Raw genomic sequence first — 19,471 nt, forward strand, 5'->3', positions numbered from 1 at the left:
CATTATTGCTTCTGTCTTACAGATGAAGAAAGCAAGGGTGAACTGATTTGCTCAAGAAAGTGGTAGGGCTACAATTCTAACCCAGGTCTTCTGTCTCCAAGTTCAGTTTTCTCTTTCCACAGCTGCCTCTCAGCTGGGACAAGCCAACATACTCAAAAGGGAGTTTACTAAAGGCCAAGAGAAAAACAAATGTGAGAAACCCTGAGCCAGTCATGCTTCCAGAGATCCTGATGCGGCTGTAGAGGCCTCCTTCACAGGGCCCAGGCTGGTCCCAGGTCTGGCTTTGCACCCTGTCTGATGCTGCACCCAGGAGCCCCTTCTTCAGAACTGAGATGCCCTTTCCACTCCTCCTTTCTCTCCTCTTCCCCATCCGGGGGGACCCCCTTCTGTGGCCCCTGGAGAAACAGTGGTTATGGACAGCATATCACAGCCTCAACCAAGGGGCCTGGGCCCCAGCAGGAGGTATTCTCCAAAATAGACTGCTCCCTGCAATGTGATGGATTCCAGATAAAAGGCTGCTTCCTCCCACCTCTAGATCTACCCAAACCTGGGCCTAATCCATGCTCACTTCCACTCCACACCCACTCCAGCAAGGTTTGGGCTATCTGTAGCCCCACCCCTACCTCTCCCTCCACTCTGAAGGGGAGGAGACAAAAATAAGGAGGTACGGAGACCACTAGAGATAAAAGAAATAAGAAGAGGTGAGAGAGGAGAGGTCCCTAAAGTTATTTCCGTACACATGAACAAAGAGAGGGACTTGTACTTCCTACATTTGTGTTGAATTTGCACAATGCGCCTTATGCCTCCTGGGAGTGAGTGGGAAAAAATACAGGTGGCCTCCGGACAGCTAGACGAAGTCCCCAAAGAACTGGAGCTATTTCTGGGGAAGACCGGGAGACCCACAGGTCCCTAACTGAAGGAGGGTCAGACTCAGAGACCATAATACCCAGGCAACCGGGACAATGGCCGGCCCTAAAGGACACGTCATGCTTTGCACATTATAACATTAATTGTGCCTCTTTCATTCTCCAAAGTATCCCAGTTTGACCACTCCCCATGAACACCCTACAGCCTCCGACTCCGAAAGTCTCCAGGCTTTGCAGGCAGGGAAATGATGATGTGATGTCTCACTGTAATGAGATCTCAGCATTGAGAATTCTGCTGAGCATTCCAGTTCCCACAGGGAGTGGCTTGCTTTCAACCTCAATTTGAGAGGGGGAGTGGGGCCACAAAAGACACTCCCATGCGCCACTGCTGTGCCCCAGGAGTAGGATCCCAGGGCTCGGGAGGAGGCTTGGTGTCTGAAGAGCGCGGCGGAGGGTAGCCAACGCCCTCCCCATGCACACGGGCACACCCACACCCAGCACCTCCTGCCTTCACGGAGCTCCGGAGTAGTTGAATTATTCATCAAACCAGAACGATGTTGTCATTATACTCAGCCTATTCCTCTTATGCAAACAAGATTTATGGAAGTTTTTTGTTAAAAATATTAACTATATTTTAAACAGTCAAAAGGAAAGACCCAAAATCTTACGGAGGACACTGGAAATAGACGGAGACAAATGTACTTACAGTGCCTGAGCTTAAGAATAAGAGTGGAGACACCATGTGTTCCAGAATCCCCATTGAGAAGGAGAGAATTTTCCCAGCAGCAAATTCTGAAAGGGATTTACTGTGCGGACTATTATCTAGAGACAAAGTTGTCAACAGAGATTTTCTGGAAGACGAGCAGCAGCTTTCCTCATGGGTCCATTTCTGAGAATGACTCTAGTACTGACCAAGGACAAAGAATTGAAACCAGAGGAGTGACGGTCTCTCTGTAAGTACAAAATGGCTCGCCTAGTGTGGCGTGATTTACAGGGAGAATCCGATCATACCTAGGAGTGGGTAGTATCACGTCTCTTAGTCAAACACTGTTTTGCTTATCTAACTATGAATGCCAGCGGTGGTATCACATGGTGGGTGGCCAGGACCGAGCACCTACAATCTTGACCAGCTGCCAGGCTCCCAAAGGAAACATCCACCAAGGACGCTCTAGGCAAAAACCCTTCCACTGATTACTTCAAGGTTCTGCCCTCTGTGAGGCAGCTTGGTGGGTTAGTCTGGACAGTCTGGTGCAGAGGGCTCCTGGGGCTGATCTCACGGAGGCCCAAGGCCAAAGGCCTTTTTGGCCTTTTGGCACCATCCCCGGGCTCACATCCTTATATTAGACCCTCAGACCTTTCCACACTCAAGGTGAGAACGCATGACCCCAAGGTCATTACCATTTCAAGGTAAAGAACACCGCTGACAGGAGCAAAGGGTGTCTGTACAACCCAGGCCAGAACCGGTCCAGGCACCTCCCCAGTTATGAGAGAGCCTGGCTGCTCTCAGCATGCTGGCTGCATAGAACAAGAGCAGAGAATCATGGAGGAGGAAGGAGGGAGAGAAAAAGAGACAGCTACAGAGAGCACATTGTTTCAGTCTCTCTTCTTTTTCAGCCGCGAGCTCCATGTGTCTGTTTTTGGTCTCCAGTGGCCAGCAGAGTGCCCAGCACTTAATGGATGCTCCAGAAATATTTTGGGGGGAAAGGAAAAAGTCCAGAGGAAGCTAGAGTCCAGGTATCGGGAAGCTGGGAGGGAAGAGATAGTTGGGTCAATAACATGGGAAGGAGAAGTGAGAGCTTGGAGGGAAGGCCTCTCTCATAGGCCCGTGGGGATGAGGTAGGGGAGGACCCCAAGTGGGCCTGTTGACACATTTTCTGTCATCAGTGGACAGAATGGTCCCAGGACCACAGCCCACTAGATTCTTTGTCAAGGACACAAAAGGTTGGTCAGGACAGTGTCCCTCAGCCCCTAGAACTGTCTGGGCAAGGTGAGTGTCTTGGCCCCAGCAACCGTGTGCCCACACTCCTCCCTGGCTGGCACTGGGCCAGTCCTGGGTGTGTGATGGGGCTCCTCTTCAGGAAGGCGGCTGTACCATAGCTGTGGGAGAGCAATTCCAAGCTCTGACAGTTCTCACTCAGGCAGCAGCTGGCTTGGTCTTCCTATGCTGAGTCCACCAGAGGGGGTGGGCGGGAGTTTGCCGGAGCCCAGGCCAGAGACAGCAGCAGGACAGGGAGAAGATCCCAGGAAAAGAGGTGACCCCCTGCCTCCAAATACACACCATCTCCCTCGTGGGAGCTAGGAGGGATGGACACAGTTCTGGAGCTACGCTTCAAATGAGGTTACCAGGACCCAGGTTTTTCAGGACATATTTGTTGATCCATGTTAATCAGAACTGGAGCTGGAAGAAATCTTAGAGACCATCTGGTCCAGCACATTCATTTATTCCTGAAGCAACTGAGGCTGAGGTCATCAGATGCAAGAGAACCACTAGAAGTCTAGAATCAAACTGTCTGGGTTTGAATTATATGTAATTTACCACGTACTGGATGTGTGACCCGAGAGAACTTAATCTTCATGGACCTGTTTCTTCATCAGCAAAACGTGTTTAATAACACCTACCTAGTGCAATAATTGAGAAAATTAAATAAGGTCATATTGCAGGCGCCTCCACAGTGCTTGGCACACAGGTGCTCAGATAATATGAGTACTCTCTTTCCTTGTTGAAGGTGACAACACTGATAGGTTATAAAGCTTATTAGGTTTAAAACATTAATTAAAATACAACAAATCAATACTTATTATGAAATAGACATGAGGATTTTATGAGACTAGTATTTTGTTTCTATACCTGTAAACAGGCTCCAACGGGTCACTAATTCCCTGCAGCAGAGGTGGCTAGATGTTCACCAAAGCTGTTTTGTCCTCAAAGCAGTTTTTGCCTCCTGGGCACATAGCTAGACATTGCCCAGCTTCCCTCGCAGCTACAGAAGTGAGCTCTAGCCAGTGGAATTTGAGTGGAAGTAATATATAATATCTTTAGGTCTGGCCCACAAAAACTTCCTGTTCAACACTGCATGCTCTTTCTTCCCTGGTTTACTAGCCCACACAGAGGATCTGGCTGAGGACTTCAAGCCTAGAGGTTGGCAAAATGACCAGAAGGAGAAAGCCTGGGTTCACGAGTGACTCTCACTCCCCCGCTTCCAGCACCACACTGCTCTGTGACAGGGTGGGGTCATTGTGATAAGCTGCTGAAAGCAGTTAGCAGATTCTGACTATCTACTTGGACTCAGGGAATTATAAGCCGTGAGAGGACAGAATGGTGATGTGGAAATTGCCTTTAAAAATCAAATTTAGGGACTTCCCTGGTGGCGCAGTGGTTAAGAATCTGCCTGCCATTGCAGGGGACACGGGTTCAAGCCCTGGTCCGGGAAGATCTCACATGTCACGGAGCAACTAAGCCCGTGCACCACAACTACTGAAGCCCACGTGCCTAGAGCCCACGAGCCACAACTACTGAGCCCATGTGCCACAACTACTGAAGCCCGCGCGCCTAGAGCCCATGCTCCGCAACAAGAGAAGCCACCGCGATGAGAAGCCCGCACACCGCAACGAAGAGTAGCCCCACTCGACACAACTAGAGAAAGCCCACATACAGCAAGGAAGACCCAACGCAGCCAAAAATAAATAAATAAATATTTAAAGAATAAAATTTAAAGACAACATGGAAAACTGAAAACTGAAACAACCTAAATATCCATCAAAATTGGATTGTTTAGAGACTTTCCTGGTGGCGCAGTGGATAAGATTCCATGTTCCCAATGCAGGAGGCCCGGGTTCGATCCCTGGTCAGGGAACTAGACCCCACATGCATGCTGCAACTAGTTGCATGCCACAACTAAGGAGTCTGCATGCTGCAACTAAGGAGCCCATGAGCCTCAACTAAGGAGCCTGCCTACCACAACTAAAACCCAGCGCAAGCAAATAAAAAAAAATTGGATTGTTCATATAAAAAGCACATCAAAGTCATCTTCTCAGTGAGACTGGACAGCTTCTCTATAATTTTACCCTCTGGTGCCCTTCCCTGCTTTATTTATCTTTTTCCTGGACCTTATCATTATCTAATATTCCACATATCTTACTGACTGCCTGTTCTCCCAATAGGATGTAAAGTCCATGAGGGCAAGGATGTTCTCTGTTTTATTCACTACTATACTGTCAGTTCTTAGAACAGTGTCTGCCTTATACTAGATGCTCAATAAATACTTTTTGAATGAAACAAATAAGTGTATCTCTACAAGACAATGCTATAAAACTATTAAAATCATGTTTCTGAAGAATAGTTGACATGAGAAAATGTTCATAATATATTAGTTGAGATCATACAAGTTGTATATGTAAGTTATCCTAATTTTATTTTTAATGATTTTTATTTTATTTTGGCTGTGCCGTGAGGCTTGTGGGATCTTAGTTCCCCGGCCAGGGACTGAACCTGGGGCCATGGCAGTGAAAGTGCCAAGCCCTAACTACTGGACCGCCAGGTAAGTCCCTGAATTATATTTTAAATGAATAATGCTGTTATGTGTTTTTAAAAAATGCCTGGAAAAATACAGATCAAATTATTAACAGTGGTTGCCTTTTTCTGTAGGGAGTGATTAAGATGCATTTCTACTCTCTACATTTTTTATGTTTAAGTGCTACTTGGATTTCTAACAAAAATGCATACATAGTATTTTTGATAATTTTTTAAAAAGGAAAAAAATACATGTTTAGAAAAAGCTATAAAGAATACAACCAGGCATGAAGAACCTAGGGGCAAGACAGGAATAAAGACGCAGACCTACTAGAGAATGGACTTGAGGACACGGGGAGGGGCAAGGGTAAGCTGGGACAAAGTGAGGGAGTGGCATGGACATATATACACTACCAAACGTAAAATAGATAGCTAGTGGGAAGCAGCTGCATAGCACAGGGAGATCAGCTCGGTGCTTTGTGACCACCTAGAGGGGTGGGAAAGGGAGGGTGGGAGGGAGGGAGATGCAAGAGAGAAGAGATATGGGGATATATGTATATGTATAGCTGATTCACTTTGTTATAAAGCAGAAACTAACACACCATTGTAAATCAATTATACTCCAATAAAAACGTTAAAAAAAAAAAAAAAAAGAAAGAATACAACCAGGGACTTACCTGGCGGAACAATGGTTGAGACTCTGTGCTTCCACCGCAGGGGGCGAGGGTTCGATCCCTGGTTGGGGAACTAGGAACCCGCATGCTGCATGGCACAGCCAAAAACAAACAAAAAACCCGTTAAAAAAAAGAAAAGAAGGGGCTTCCCTGGTGGCGCAGTGGTTGAGAGTCCGCCTGCCGATGCAGGGGACACGGGTTCGTGCCCCGGTCAGGGCGGGAAGATCCCACATGCCGCGGAGCGGCTGGGCCCGTGAGCCATGGCCGCTGAGCCTGCGCGTCCGGAGCCTGTGCTCCGCAACGGGAGAAGCCACAGCGGTGGGAGGCCCGCCTACCGAAAAAAAAACAGAAAAAAAAAAAAAAAAGAAAAGAGGGCTTCTCTGGTGGCGCAGTGGTTGGGGGGGTCCGCCTGCCAATGCGGGCGACGCGGGTCCGTGCCCCGGTCCGGGAAGATCCCACATGCCGCGGAGCGGCTGGGCCCGTGAGCCATGGCCGCTGAGCCTGCGCGTCCGGACCCTGTGCTCCGCAGCGGGAGAGGCCATAGCGGTGAGAGGCCCGCGTACCGCAAAAAAAAAAAAGAAAAAAGAAAAGAATACAACAAGATAACACTGGCTATTTTTGGGTGATGGATGCCGCAGTAGTGTTGTGAAACCACCCCACAATGTAATGGCTTAAAAGCATTTTATTTTGCTCAGGAATTTGGGGACAGTTCTGGCTGGCCAGTTCATCTCTGATTTACGTGGCATCAGCTGGGATGACTGGGGCTGGAGGTTTCACTTCCAAAATGGCTTCTTCACTCACATGTCTGATGTCTCAGTACTCCCCGGCCTCACTCCATCTCCATACACTCTCTCATCTTCCAGGAACCCTCCATATGCTTTGTAAATCTCACGGTATGCTGGTCTCCAGATAGCTGCACTGCTGACATGGTGGTTGGCTTCCAAGAGGCAGGAAGTGTGAGCTGCTAGGCCACAAAAGGGCTTTGTGCAAAACTGGCACAGCACCACCATATTCTGTTGGTTAAAGTAGCCACAGAGCCCACGCAGATTCAAGGGGGTGGAGATACAAGACTCCACCTCTTGATGGGAGAGTAGCAAGGTCACATTGCAGGAAAGCCCATGAGATGGGAGATGCTGTGGCAGCCATGCTTGTAAAACACACTGCCATGGTAGGGTTCAGGCAATTTTGGGTTTCTGCACTGCACCTGTCTGCATTTTCCAAATTTTGTACAAAAAGCATGCATTATTTTTATAATAAGGAAAAAAATTTATTTAGAAAATATGTCTCACGACCATGCAGGCAACCATCAGTGCAAGGTAAGGTTTCTGCGTGCCCCCCCCCCCCCACCCGTGACTCATTTCCTCTCAATACTAGGCCCTATTTCTAGGTGATCAATCAGGAAAGGGGTAGGAAAGGAGCTGTCACATCACTAAGCCACACCTCAAATGCCGACCAGGGATTGAACCCGGGCCCACTGCAGTGAAAGTGCAGAGTCCTAACCACTGGATTGCCAGGGAATTCCCGAGGAATCAAATTCTTTTTTGTCATGACCACGAAGAAAAGTCTGCAACACTGGCTTCTATTAACAAATATTCACTGAGCATCCACGTATAAGGCATGATTCAAGAGTCAGCTAAGTAGTGTCATACTTATTAAGCACCTTCTATATGTAAAACGTAATACTTAAGCCAGGAGTTATAAGGTATACAAAATATACCTTATAATTAAAGGTATATTTAATACGATGATTTACTGCCTTCAAGTTTATATTCATGGGCTAAAATATAAGGAAATAATCAACCATTATATGCAGAGCAAACGGAAATAAACCTTAAAATAGATTTGTGCGCAAAGTGTTGGAGGAACCCAGAGGAACTTAGTTTTAAGAGAAAGGCTTTGTGGAGGACATAGTATCTGAACTGAGTTTAAGAAAAAAAACATGGTTTTGTTGAAAAAAACATGGCTTTGTTTGACAAGAGAGAATCAAGGGATTCCAGGCTAAGAAAATAGCAAAGACTTAAAGGTGTGAAAATATTGACTTGTTTTTGGAAAGATTGAGTAGAAAAGGAGGGTTGGAGGCAAATAATGGACACCCTGACTGCCAAACTCAGGAATATAGGCCACTCTACAGGCAAATGTCCCCTGAAGATTTTTGGAGGATAAAGTATTTGATCCACTTGCATTTTGGTTTGCATTTTGGTTTGCGTTTTGGCAGTGGTATATACAGTGGTTTGGAGAAAGACACTGAGGCAAGGAGACTAGCTATGAGGCTGTAACTACAATATTTAAAAAAAGAAAGGAGGTGAGTCTAAATTAGGGCAGAGGGAGAGAAGGGGGTGGTAGTGGTGATACATAGGACCTGGAAGTGGCTAAATTTACTGGGAACGGGCAGGAGAACTGAAATAACTCAAGGCTTCTAGCCTGAAAGACTTAAGGAAGTCAGAGGGGCTATTAATTAAGACAGGGAGCACTGATTTGCAAGAAGCTGTTTGAGGGGCCTGGGAGATGCGCCCAGCAGGCAGCAGAGATTGGTACTAGAGAGGTCAAGTCCACAGTTGAAGGTTTGTGTTGGTGGGAGTGAAAGAATCCAGGCAAGGAGAGCAAAGGGAGAGGGCAAAAGGCAGGGAAATGCCTCCTTTTAAGGGGACAAAAGCAGGTTACAGGGGTGGGAGGAAACCCAAGAGATGAAAGAACAAAACTGAAGGAGGGGAAGTTAGTGTCACGTGCTGCAGTGAGCTTGACTAGGGCAACCACGTAGGGCTCCTTCTGCTGACCTTGTTACTCTTCTTTTTTTTTTATTTTTATTGGAGTATAATTGCTTTAGACTGTTGTGTTAATTTCTTGCTGTACAGCAAAGTGAATCAGTCATACGTGTGCTTATATCCACTCTTTTTAAGATTTCCTTCCCATTTAGGTCACCACGGAACACTGAGCAGAGTTCCCTGTGCTATACAGTAAGTTCTCATTAGTTATCTATTTTATACATAGAAGTGTATATATGTCAGTCCCAATCTCCCAATTCATCCCACCCACTTCTTCCCTCCTTGGTAACCATAAGTTTGTTCTCTACATCTGTGACTCTATTTCTGCTTTGCAAATAAGTTCATCTCTACCATCTTTCTAGATTCCACATATAAGCAGTATTATACGATATTTTTGTTACCCTTCTTGGAGGGTAAATCCAGTGCATCCAAAAACATGGTTGCTTACATTGGCGCCATCCAACAGAACTTTCCACAATGATGGGAATGTTCTATGTCTGCGCTGTCCAGTACAGTAGCCACAGGCCACATGTGGCTACAAGAGCACTTGAAATGTGACAACTGAATTTTTTTTTAAATTTAATTAATTTATTTATTTTTGGCTGCGTTGGGTCTTCATTACTGCACGCAGTCTAGTTGTGGTGAGCGAGGGCTACTCTTCGTAGCGGTGCGCAGGCTTCTCATTGAGGTGGCTTCTCTTGTTGCGGAGCACAGGTTCTAGGCACGCGGGCTTCAGTAGTTGTGGCACGCGGGCTTCAGTAGTTGTGGCACGAGGGCTTCAGTAGTTGTGGCATGCGGGCTTCAGTAGTTGTGGCACACGGGCTTCAGTAGTTGTGGCACGAGGGCTTCAGTAGTTGTGGCACGCGGGCTGTAGAGCGCAGGCTCAGTAGCTGTGGCGCATGGGCTTAGTTGCTCCGCGGCATGTGGGATCTTCCAGGACCAGGGCTTGAACCCGTGTCCCCTGCACTGGCAGGCGGATTCTTAACCACTGTGCCACGAGGGAAGTCTTGAATTTTTGACTCAACAGCCAAACCCCTGAATTTTCAAGACACCAGTTTACAAAAGGGGCTGGGTTTAAGATACGATTTCTGATGACTCAGCAGAACCAATACCAAATAGTTTAATGCCGCTTTCTTGGCCGCATTCAACATGAGATATCGAGAAACTCTAGAATGAGTACCCTTTCGAATGGGCACTTAATTCTCAATGAGTTAACCTGAATGAATTGGCTGAAAGGGCCATTATATTGTTTGAATTGCTGAGAACCCTCAACAAACTTCATTTAAAATGTGTTTCACCACAACCATCCATCTTACCACATCCCTTCCCACTCCCCACCCTCTTATTAGCAGCACAGGAGCTTGGTTTGACGACCATGCCCAGGAACACAGGCTGGAGGGACTAAGGCCCGCCGCAGTGATTCCAGGCAAGTGGGGCTCCACGCCCCTTGCAACCAACCAGCTCTGCTACTGGTCCCTCCCATCTGTCACTCCACAGCTGGATATTCAGATCCAAGGCTCCGGGACTCCGAAGCCATTCAAAGACAGCTTGTTCCCCTCCCAGAGAATTATTTTATACACCAAGAGTTTTAGAAAATCCAAAATAATTTTATTCACTTTTTCAGATTTTTGCCTCCACAAGGTGTTCAGCAAACATGCTAAGGCGACAGAATGTCTAGTTGGTCACGACATGCAACGCTGACCATTGGACGGATGACAGCAGCGACCACGCCCACCTGAGCTACTGGCCCCAGAGCACAAACGGGGTTTGTGGGAACACACCGAACCACACGGCACTCAGAACCTGAGGTAGGTCTCTTTACAGTACAAAAAACTTCTACACCAGTGTGAGACACTGATGAGCAAGAGCTGCTTAAAGTCGCAGACTTTGGAGAGAGGAAGAGACTCTGCAGCGACCACAGGGAGAAAGGGGAAAAGACCCACAAAATCCTGAACCCTGTCACTGAACTGTGGGCTCGTGGGGCAAATGAAGGCAAATGAAGAAGTACCACCGGGAAAAGCAGCAGTGGGCTCCAGGGTTCGGACCGACGGGTTGAGGAGCCGGAGAGTGCTGTGCGGTGGCCAGCGTTAGGAACCTGAGGCAGTGGGACACTTGGAACAGACTCGATGCTTGTTGAGAAACAGCAGAGAAAAGGAGGAAAGCAGGAAGGACACTCCCCCCTCGCCGAGGAACGTCTCGGCGATTCTCATTTCCGACGGAGGGAACGAAGAGGGGTCTGGGACTTTGCCCCACTGCTCTCCCGACAGAAACAGTGAAGTGACAACAGAACAGAAAGCAGGAGCCCTGAGAATTCACGGTGCTTTGCGTGGCCTCCAGTGGCCCCCGCTCCACCCCGCCCTGGAGTGGCTGCTGGGGAGGCGGCAGGGGGCCCACTGGAGGGCCCGCTATTGCCACACGCCTTCCTTTTGGACACCCAGAAAACCCGGCACCATGAAACAACCAGCTGGGGAAGAACATATGCTACCCTTCCTATAGTCTAATAGTGAAACCAGATCCTAGTGCAGCAAACTGTACAAAAATGATAGAAAGGAATCTGCACTGTTCTTAGCACAGTGCTTATTTTAATATAAAATAAACGGCTTACATTTTCACTGGAAATATAGGCTATGTACAGAATTATATATAGATATAGCTACACGTATAAAGCTTCATTATAGGCCTCTGATACATATATAATAACGGTTCCCTGAACCTTTTAGAGTGCAATTAAGAACAAAAACTAAATTTTGTTTACATGAATATGGAATAAATACAATAATCAAAATATGACTCTCCCTAAAAGTGAAACACACAAGCCAATCCTGAATCGCTGTGCTAAAGATAAAATCGGGAAAGGCAAGGTTTCGGCAGGAGGACACGATGAGGGGCCCGCCCCAGGCAGGGAATGGCAATGCTCCAAAGAAAAGAGACTTGGGCAGCGGCAGGAGGAGTTAGCCCTTGACGGCGATCTTGTTCTCTGCAGCAGCAAACATGGCATAGAACCGGGAGCTGTCATTGGACAGAAGGACCGATGGGGTGTCGAACTCCACCACCTGTAAAGGAAGGAGATGGTATCAGAATGTGACTCGGGGACACATGGGGTAATTTAGAGGATCCACTGCTCAGGAACGGGGGCAAAGCCCAAAGCCCCCTGAGGATGGAATCAAGGTGGCAATTCAACTAGCCCTGTCATGCCCAAATGGGTTCTTTTTTTTTTTTTTCAACTAACCAGGGTTTAGTTAAGAGAAAGGTTAGAGAGAAAAACCTTCAGACCTCCTTCACATAAATCTCAATTCTTTCAGCCTTGGGTATGAAGGAATCAATCAACAAGGTCCTATAAGCTGCAGAGGAAAAAATTGCAGCTCAAGTCAAAGGCATACCAGGCAAATGTCATCTTGTTGTGCAACCTGATCTGAATCTATTGATAGAAAAGGAACAGCTCAGGATGCCTAGTTGGCAGGGGGAAAAAGGGAAGTGAGTATAAAGTCAGTATAATCAACTCAGACAATTATCCATTCCTGTGATGGACTTCTAGGCGGCCACTGGAAATCATATTTCAGTAGAAAATGAATGATATGCTGGCAGAACCTGCCTCCCATGAGAGAGGACACATACTCTCCCAGCCTCCCCTGCTGCAGGGCAAAGGCATGGAATACAACTTTGGCAAAGGAGAGGAAGGGGACATCTCCTAGGGTGCTTCTAGGAAAGGTTGTCCTGACCAAGAGACAGGCATAAGGACAAAGTGTTCTTCCTTAGGACTGGCTGTGTGAGGGTATGACGTTGGGTGCTAGAGCAGACATCCTGCATCATAAGGGGAAAGGTAGACACTGGCCCTATTGAGGGATAGGCAGATTATAAGCAGATCCATATGGGAGAGGGAACAAGAGGAAAGGGCATTCTAGGTAGATGGAACTGTATGAGTAAGACACAGAGGTGAAAAAGCTTAGGGGATTCAAGATTGTTTATAGCCAACAGCACTGCAAGGAAATAGCAGGAAACGAAGAAGGCTGGGGGGCCAGATTGTTGGAAAGCTGGGATCAGCAAGAAGTTTGGCACCACTACATGACTGTAAAAAGCAGACATATAGGGACTTCCCTGGTGGTGCAGGGGTTAAGAATCTGCCTGCCAATGCAGGGGACACAGGTTCGAGCCCTGGTCCGGGAAGATCCCATATGCCACAGAGCAACGAAGCCCATGCGCCACAACTGCTGAGCCTGTGCTCTAGAGCCCGCGAGCCACAACTACTGAGCCTGCGTGCCACAACTACTGAAGCCCGCGTGCCACAACTACTGAAGCCCACGTGCCATAACTACTGAAGCCTGCGCACCTAGAGCCCGTGCTCCACAACAAGAGAAGCCACCGCAATGAGAAGCCTGCATACAACAGCAAAGAGTAGCCCCCACTCAACACAATTAGAGAAAGCCCACACGTAGCAACAAAGACGCAACGCAGCCAAAAATAAATAAATTAATTAATTAAAAAACAAAAAAACAAACAAAGAAAGCAGACATATAGTGGCTGGTCTCAGTAGCTTTGGGAAATTCTTGTGCATGTGAGTGAATTACTAAGTACACATGCTCTCTGACCTAAGTCAAAATGTTACTGTTTACAAGCAACAAAAGAACAGGTAGTAAAGCATAATGAGAACCCCATAAGAGTGCTCCCAGCTCAATCTCTTGACTGGGAGGGCTGCATCCCACCCAAAAGGAACCAGACTACAGTCATTATGGCTGCTTATCTGAATGCTCAGAACTACTCTAAGAGGGCCATCTGCCCAATCCTGCCAGGGGCCAGTTTTCCTCCCAGACAAGGCCACGTGCCAAGCCAAGGTCCCTTGGGGGCTCAGTACCTGCCCCTGGGCCAGCACCATAATCCTATCAGAGCCCAGGACTGTATGTAGGCGATGGGCAATCGTCAGCATGGTGCAGTCGGCAAATGCTTCTCGGATGGTCTCTTGGATCAGCAAGTCTGTCTCCGTGTCCATGGCAGCTGTGGCTTCATCTAGAATCAAAATCTGCCGGGGAAGAGAAGAAAAAGAGGGGTCCGACCAATTCCTTAAGCATTCTGGTTAATCTAGGTTTCACTAAAATGTATTTTATGATTTGAATTTTACACCGTATATATTTTTTTCTAAATAGGTACACGCATATGTAAAAATACTGTTTTGCTTAGAACTGATATAACTTCAAACCCCTATGTTTGCCTTGATTTCCATGAATGAAAGGATATATGTGAAATACTGATCTAACAAAAGACTCGCCCCACTTGCTCTGTAACTCTAAACACGTACAGTAATCTTTCTGGACCTCCCTTTTCCAGTTTTAAAATGAGGGGACTGGATTTGAGGACCTGGATGTGTCTTGTAGTTTTAAAATTTTTCAAATCCACGGTTTCCAGTACTACAACTACTCAGTGGCTAGAAACAAGTTGCCCTTGGAAACTGAAGGCTCAGGGAAGTTAAAAATAAAAACAAACAAGCAAACAAAATATCCATATACCCAAATTGTGTCAAGGTTAATTTAGAAACATCTCTTAAGAAATGCCACTGGGCTCAGAGCCAGGAATGCCTTTGGACTTCATGCCACAGGCAAAAGCTGTTCTTCCATCTTCCTGCGCTTCTCTGCTGATCCCCCTTCCCTGCCACCCACCAAACTGCCTTACCTTACAGTGACGGAGCAAGGCTCTAGCTATGCACAAGAGCTGCCGTTCCCCCACTGAGAAGTTATCCCCATTCTCCATCACTTCAGATTCAAGTTTCAGAGGTAGCTGAGCAATCTAGGGAGAAAGGAAGTCGAGATTAGAAGGGTAAAAAAAAAAAAAAAAGTAAATTTTGAAAGATAGGAAAAAAAAAAAAGAACCTAAATTTTGTCAAAAATCCAGTGGCAAAAATAAATTATTCTGAAACAGATGAAAGAATTATTAGCCCAGAACCTAGCTCACCTAGAAAGAAGGTACAGGTGTGATGATCACGTAGTAGGACCACATTTTCTACGCCATTCCATATTTCAGCTAAACTATTCTATTAGTCTCATATCATCAAAACGTCCCAGAAATTCCAATATGTTCCTCCCCAAAGCCTGTCATTTTTGGTTCTGAAAACATGGTCATGCGATGAGAAATGGGATAGACGAAATTACTCTCTTTCTGAAGTCCAAAACTGTAGGCCCATGGCTGTCAAACCTTTCTTTCCATAAACTATAGAACCTATTCTTCAAGTGAACTTGTTTGAGGCAGCCCAATATAAAGGTGAAGGCAGAGCAGATCTAGTTGAATTAGCGGAAGAGACCCTGGGCTTGTGCGCAGGAACACAAGAGACCCTACTTCAGGCCAGGGGTATCTGTAGATTGTGGTCCCTGGACGGGGCCTGCTGAGTTACCCTAAGAGGTCTGTGAATCCATACACACACTTTCTCCACAAGTGATATATCTCTTACACATATATAGATGCTTCAAAAAGATGTTGTACTGTTATAATGAATAAGAACAGAACTTGATTTTAAAGCATGACTGAATTCTGAGTGGTTGTCATTAATATCTTCTCAATGAATGGATAGTAAAAAGGGCAATATGACCATGGGAGGGGGCTAAGGGGGGAGGTGAGGGTCGGGAGAGAACAACCTTTATGCCCTTTCTGAAATGCCTGGGAAGCCCTGCTCTGAAGTGCTCCTCCACAGACATCCTGGAGGTGGAGGGAAAGGCTGGGCTGGACAGCGGCAGCCACAGCAGGCTGGAGACTGACCACAGCATCACTGTGTTTCCAGCCCTGAAATGCCAGCAAAACTCTCCGTCAGTTCTTTACTTACACATTCTTTCATGTGTGTCCTTTCTAGGGCATCCCAGATCTGGTCTTCAGTGTACTGGTTGAAGGGATCCAAATTGGACCTAGTGAGAAACATAACAGGAATTCTCAGGGATCCAACATGTACGTGACCATGCTGCACAGGCTGACTGTGGTAAAGGTTTAGACACTGGGGCTCAAACTCCATCCAGCCACAGCGGGAGGCTGAGATGGGAGCACTGCTGCCTGCCTGTCGCAGGAATGAGCCTCCCTTTCTTCTTTACAAAACTTTATTATTTTTATTATGTAAATGATACAAGTTAGTTACAGAAAAATTAGGAGATATAGACATACAAAGACAAAACAAAAACTAATGTATGTTTAATGACTTCTTATCAGACCCTCAGCAACAAACACTGTTAGCACTTTGGCATAGATCCTTCTAGATTTTTTCTATGCATATATATGTTAAAATCTCTCTCTTATATGTATAAACTTAGAAAAACACCCTCTTTCTTCTTGCTGCACCAGGGTGAGAGCCTGTCACTGAGCAGGGGTCTCAACAGCTAGCTGACCAGGAAAGGAGCCAATCCAGCAGGAAGGCAGAGGAGAAGGCTGAGCATAATGGGTTCAGGAGGAAGGATTTTACTGGCACCGAAAACTAGTTTGGGGACTCTTGCTTACTGTACTAACAGTATCCACCTCAAGGACATCAAGATTGATACCAAAAGAACAGGTCTAGGTATTTCTGGAGGTGTTAAAGACAGGAGAAAAAGCTCTTTGTCATGGAGGATGAGGGTGAACAGGTGGTGATGAAACATATTGGGTGGAAAGGGGAAAGGGGGCTGTTGCATTAATTTGGGGTGTCTTGTCTCGATCTAAACGTCGCGTTTGTGGGTCTAGTAATCTGAAAGGTATTAGGTATAATTTGCTTTGCTCATAAATTATGGTTGGCATATGGGAAATAGAAAAATCTTTGGGAGAACCTTAGCTCTGATCCACACTCGTCTCTGTGTCTGCGGAGACTAATCCCAGGCGTGCAAACGCAAGCAGGTCATTAACGCAGAATTCTGCCCGAGAGGAGAACGCAGGCAGGCACACGCCATCTCCGGACTCCTGGGCAACTCTCTAACCAGCCCTGCTCTCTCGTGCCCCTTTGCACGTGTGCTTCCCCCGACTTAGAACATGCGACCTCTCCCCACCTTTTTACTTGAGAGGCACTGGTAAGACAAGGGCTCTGGAGCCAGACTGCCTGACTCCTTCACAGCTTCCATCAATGACAGCTGTGTGACCTTGGCCAAGTTAGCCTAACTACTCTACGCTTCAGTTCCCTCAACTGTAAGACAGGGATAAAAGAGCACCTTCTCAAAAAGGTTGTTTCGGGGACTATATTTCACATGTATAAAGCACTTACAGCAGTACCTGCGGCAGGACCGGCAGTGTGTACGTGAGAGCTACAATTACTGTGTTATTATTATCATTGTTCTTATTCCTTGGCTGTGATTCCTTCTTGTCCTTCAGCTCTCAACTTAGATGGGGTCTTCAGGAAGTGTCTCCTTACCCTTCAAGCTTGGACTGGTGGTCCCCCTGCCCACCCCTATAATGGCACTCGTCACTTTGTTCACTTGTCTCTCTCCTCCATTGGATTAGAATCCTTGTCTGGATCTTATTCACTGTTGTAGCCCATGTATACTGTCTAATATTTTTTGTAAGAAAGAAGAACTTATTCCTCCCGTGCTTATTTGAGGCCCTGATAACAGACATTAGTATGTCACAACTTAAGTATTTTCAGTAATAACAGAGGCAGAAAGCAGCATGGTGGAGGGCGGGTGTGTGCACACACAGGATCCGGGCAGACTGGGTTCGATCCCTGCTCTGCCTCTTACCATCCGCGTGACCTTGGACAAGTTAGTCCTCAGTCTCCTCATCTATAAAATGGGGGGATAGTGACACTACCTTGTAGGCTGCTGTGAACCTTAGAGCTGTGTAGATACAGTGCCTGGAACACGGCAGACACTCGATAGCTGGTAGCTGTTAAACTGACAGGGGACATGGTCACTTTAGATGCCTGGTTGCACCGCTTGGTGGTTTTGACTCTTATATTCGATGCATTTTTCAAGTGGACACAATAATCCCAGGATCCGAAATAGTTCTGATCAAGTCCTAGCCGTGAATGGTCTAGATGGGGAAGACATTCTCTGCAGGCATGCCATCTAGGAAGAGCCCTCTCACTTAAAGAATGATGGTCTAAAACTGAAATGGCAGAGCATGGGCCTAAGTCTAAGGAGAAGCTCACCTGCTTCTAATCAAAAAGAGATGCTGAAAGCACCTGACCTTGCTTGTCCCTCTAACACTCTGGAGTCTGCCTGAGCTTGCCTCAGGGTTGATGAGATCTGCTCTCTCTCCAGCTGCCTTGTACACTGATACACCAACAGATCAGGGTGAAACCTGTGTTCTCCATCCCAAGTCTGAGGGATAAAAGGTTAATCACGTTTTTGTTTGGTTCAACACAGACTGGTGGGAATTCCCATGGGGCAAGATTAGCACAATCCACCCCCCCCAAAACAACAACAACAAGATTAGCACAGCCTCTGAGTGACATTTATCTAGATGGCAATGCAAGTTTTCACAATAAAATATTCTCTCTCCTTTTGTGTCTAATATGGACTTTCTCATAGTCTACAGCAAATTTCCTGACCTTAGGGGTCACAACAGGCATCTCACTTTTGAACTATAAAGCTCAGAGCTCTGTTTTCTCTTTTTTTTTTTTTTAAAAAAAAAAAACAAGTTCCTCGGAGCTCTTTACAAGAGTCTTCGGAAGCCCTCATCAAACCTAGACAGAAGGGGCACCCGCCCAGCGGGAAATCACAACTGGTTCCATACAGGGGTCATGTCCTGCTTTGCCTGGTCTCTTGCTCCTTGCCCTCCACCTTGGTCTCTATACAGCTGCCCCACGGGACTGCAGAGGAGAATGGCCTCTGCCCATTACAGGGAATCAACTCTGACCTCGGGCAGTAGGACCCCGAAGTCAGTGCACATGTGGTTTAGTGCTGGGCTGCTCTGGATCTGCATCCTGCTCTGACTGTGATTCCCACTTAGCGTCACGGGACCCTATCGAGCTAGAATCTCCCCCTGTCGGACAGTTCTGCAAGGTCAGTTCCTGTTGTGTCTCCATGGGCCCAGGTTCCTATCTTGACAGCCTGCTCAGGCTCCCAAGTTTCGGGGCCCCACCTTGCTCTGGTTTTATCTGTGAGCTCCCTGATTATAAATATCTGTCTTTTGGGGTCTCTGAACACTGCCGAGTTGCCACTGCTGTGGTCTATTTGCCAGAGGAAAATCCATATTACCTAAGGCTGGAATTCCCAGCACCAATAACTCGATAAATTGCCACCTATGTTTTGATACCTCACTTTCTGGATTTCCGGTTTAGCCCATCTCCTACCTCTTAAATCTTCCCTTTCTCTACCTCTTCCTGGAAGGAATGTGTAATTCTAGGTTTTAGATTCTACCACTTGTTCAGATTCCTCCCATGTCTGCTGAGTTGAGTCCTTTGAACAGAGTTAAAGACCTCAACAAACATATGTTCAAGATTGAAGGGTCCGTAATGTTGGTTTCCAGGAAAGGAATGTGTACAGTTTCCCTAGACTTAGTCTAGGAAGTTTTCTTTAATATTGTACAGTGATGCCTAGTGTTATGGGTTGAAAAGTATCTCCCAAAAAGATATGTTGAAATCTAACCCTCAGTACCTAAGAATGTGACCTTATCTGGAAATAGGGTCAGTGTAGATGGTATTAGTTAAGATGAGGTCATCCTGGAGTAATGAGGTAGGGTGGACCCTTAATCTAGTAGAACTGATGTCCTTATAAGAGAGCCACATAAAGA

The 19,471-nt window shown here is 46.6% G+C and overlaps 1 protein-coding gene and 1 long non-coding RNA gene across 9 annotated transcripts in view; one reads left to right on the forward strand and one right to left on the reverse strand.

The window, feature by feature from the left end:
• Positions 1-1,294: 1,294 nt before the first annotated feature.
• On the forward strand, positions 1,295-14,640 carry LOC141278559 (uncharacterized). The gene is made up of 3 exons (XR_012331403.1): positions 1,295-1,819; positions 3,967-5,404; positions 10,437-14,640. It is a non-coding gene; the product is annotated as an uncharacterized lncRNA (long non-coding RNA).
• ABCC5 (ATP binding cassette subfamily C member 5) overlaps positions 11,356-19,471 on the reverse strand; it is an 87,283-nt gene continuing 79,167 nt past the window's right edge. For 7 of the 8 annotated variants that reach the window (XM_019946116.3, XM_019946117.3, XM_019946118.3 and 4 more), the window contains 4 exons: positions 15,615-15,693; positions 14,474-14,587; positions 13,662-13,826; positions 11,356-11,865 (listed from right to left, as the gene is read on the reverse strand). In XM_019946116.3, the coding sequence (XP_019801675.1) occupies positions 11,764-11,865; positions 13,662-13,826; positions 14,474-14,587; positions 15,615-15,693 (460 nt within the window). In that variant the 3' untranslated portion in view covers positions 11,356-11,763. Of the gene's footprint in view, positions 11,866-13,661; positions 13,827-14,473; positions 14,588-15,614; positions 15,694-19,471 lie in introns of those variants that run through there. The other variant, XM_073803938.1, reaches the window with a different exon arrangement.

Source organism: Tursiops truncatus, chromosome 4 (assembly GCF_011762595.2).
Source record: "Tursiops truncatus isolate mTurTru1 chromosome 4, mTurTru1.mat.Y, whole genome shotgun sequence".
NCBI classification, from domain to species: Eukaryota; Metazoa; Chordata; class Mammalia; order Artiodactyla; family Delphinidae; genus Tursiops; species Tursiops truncatus.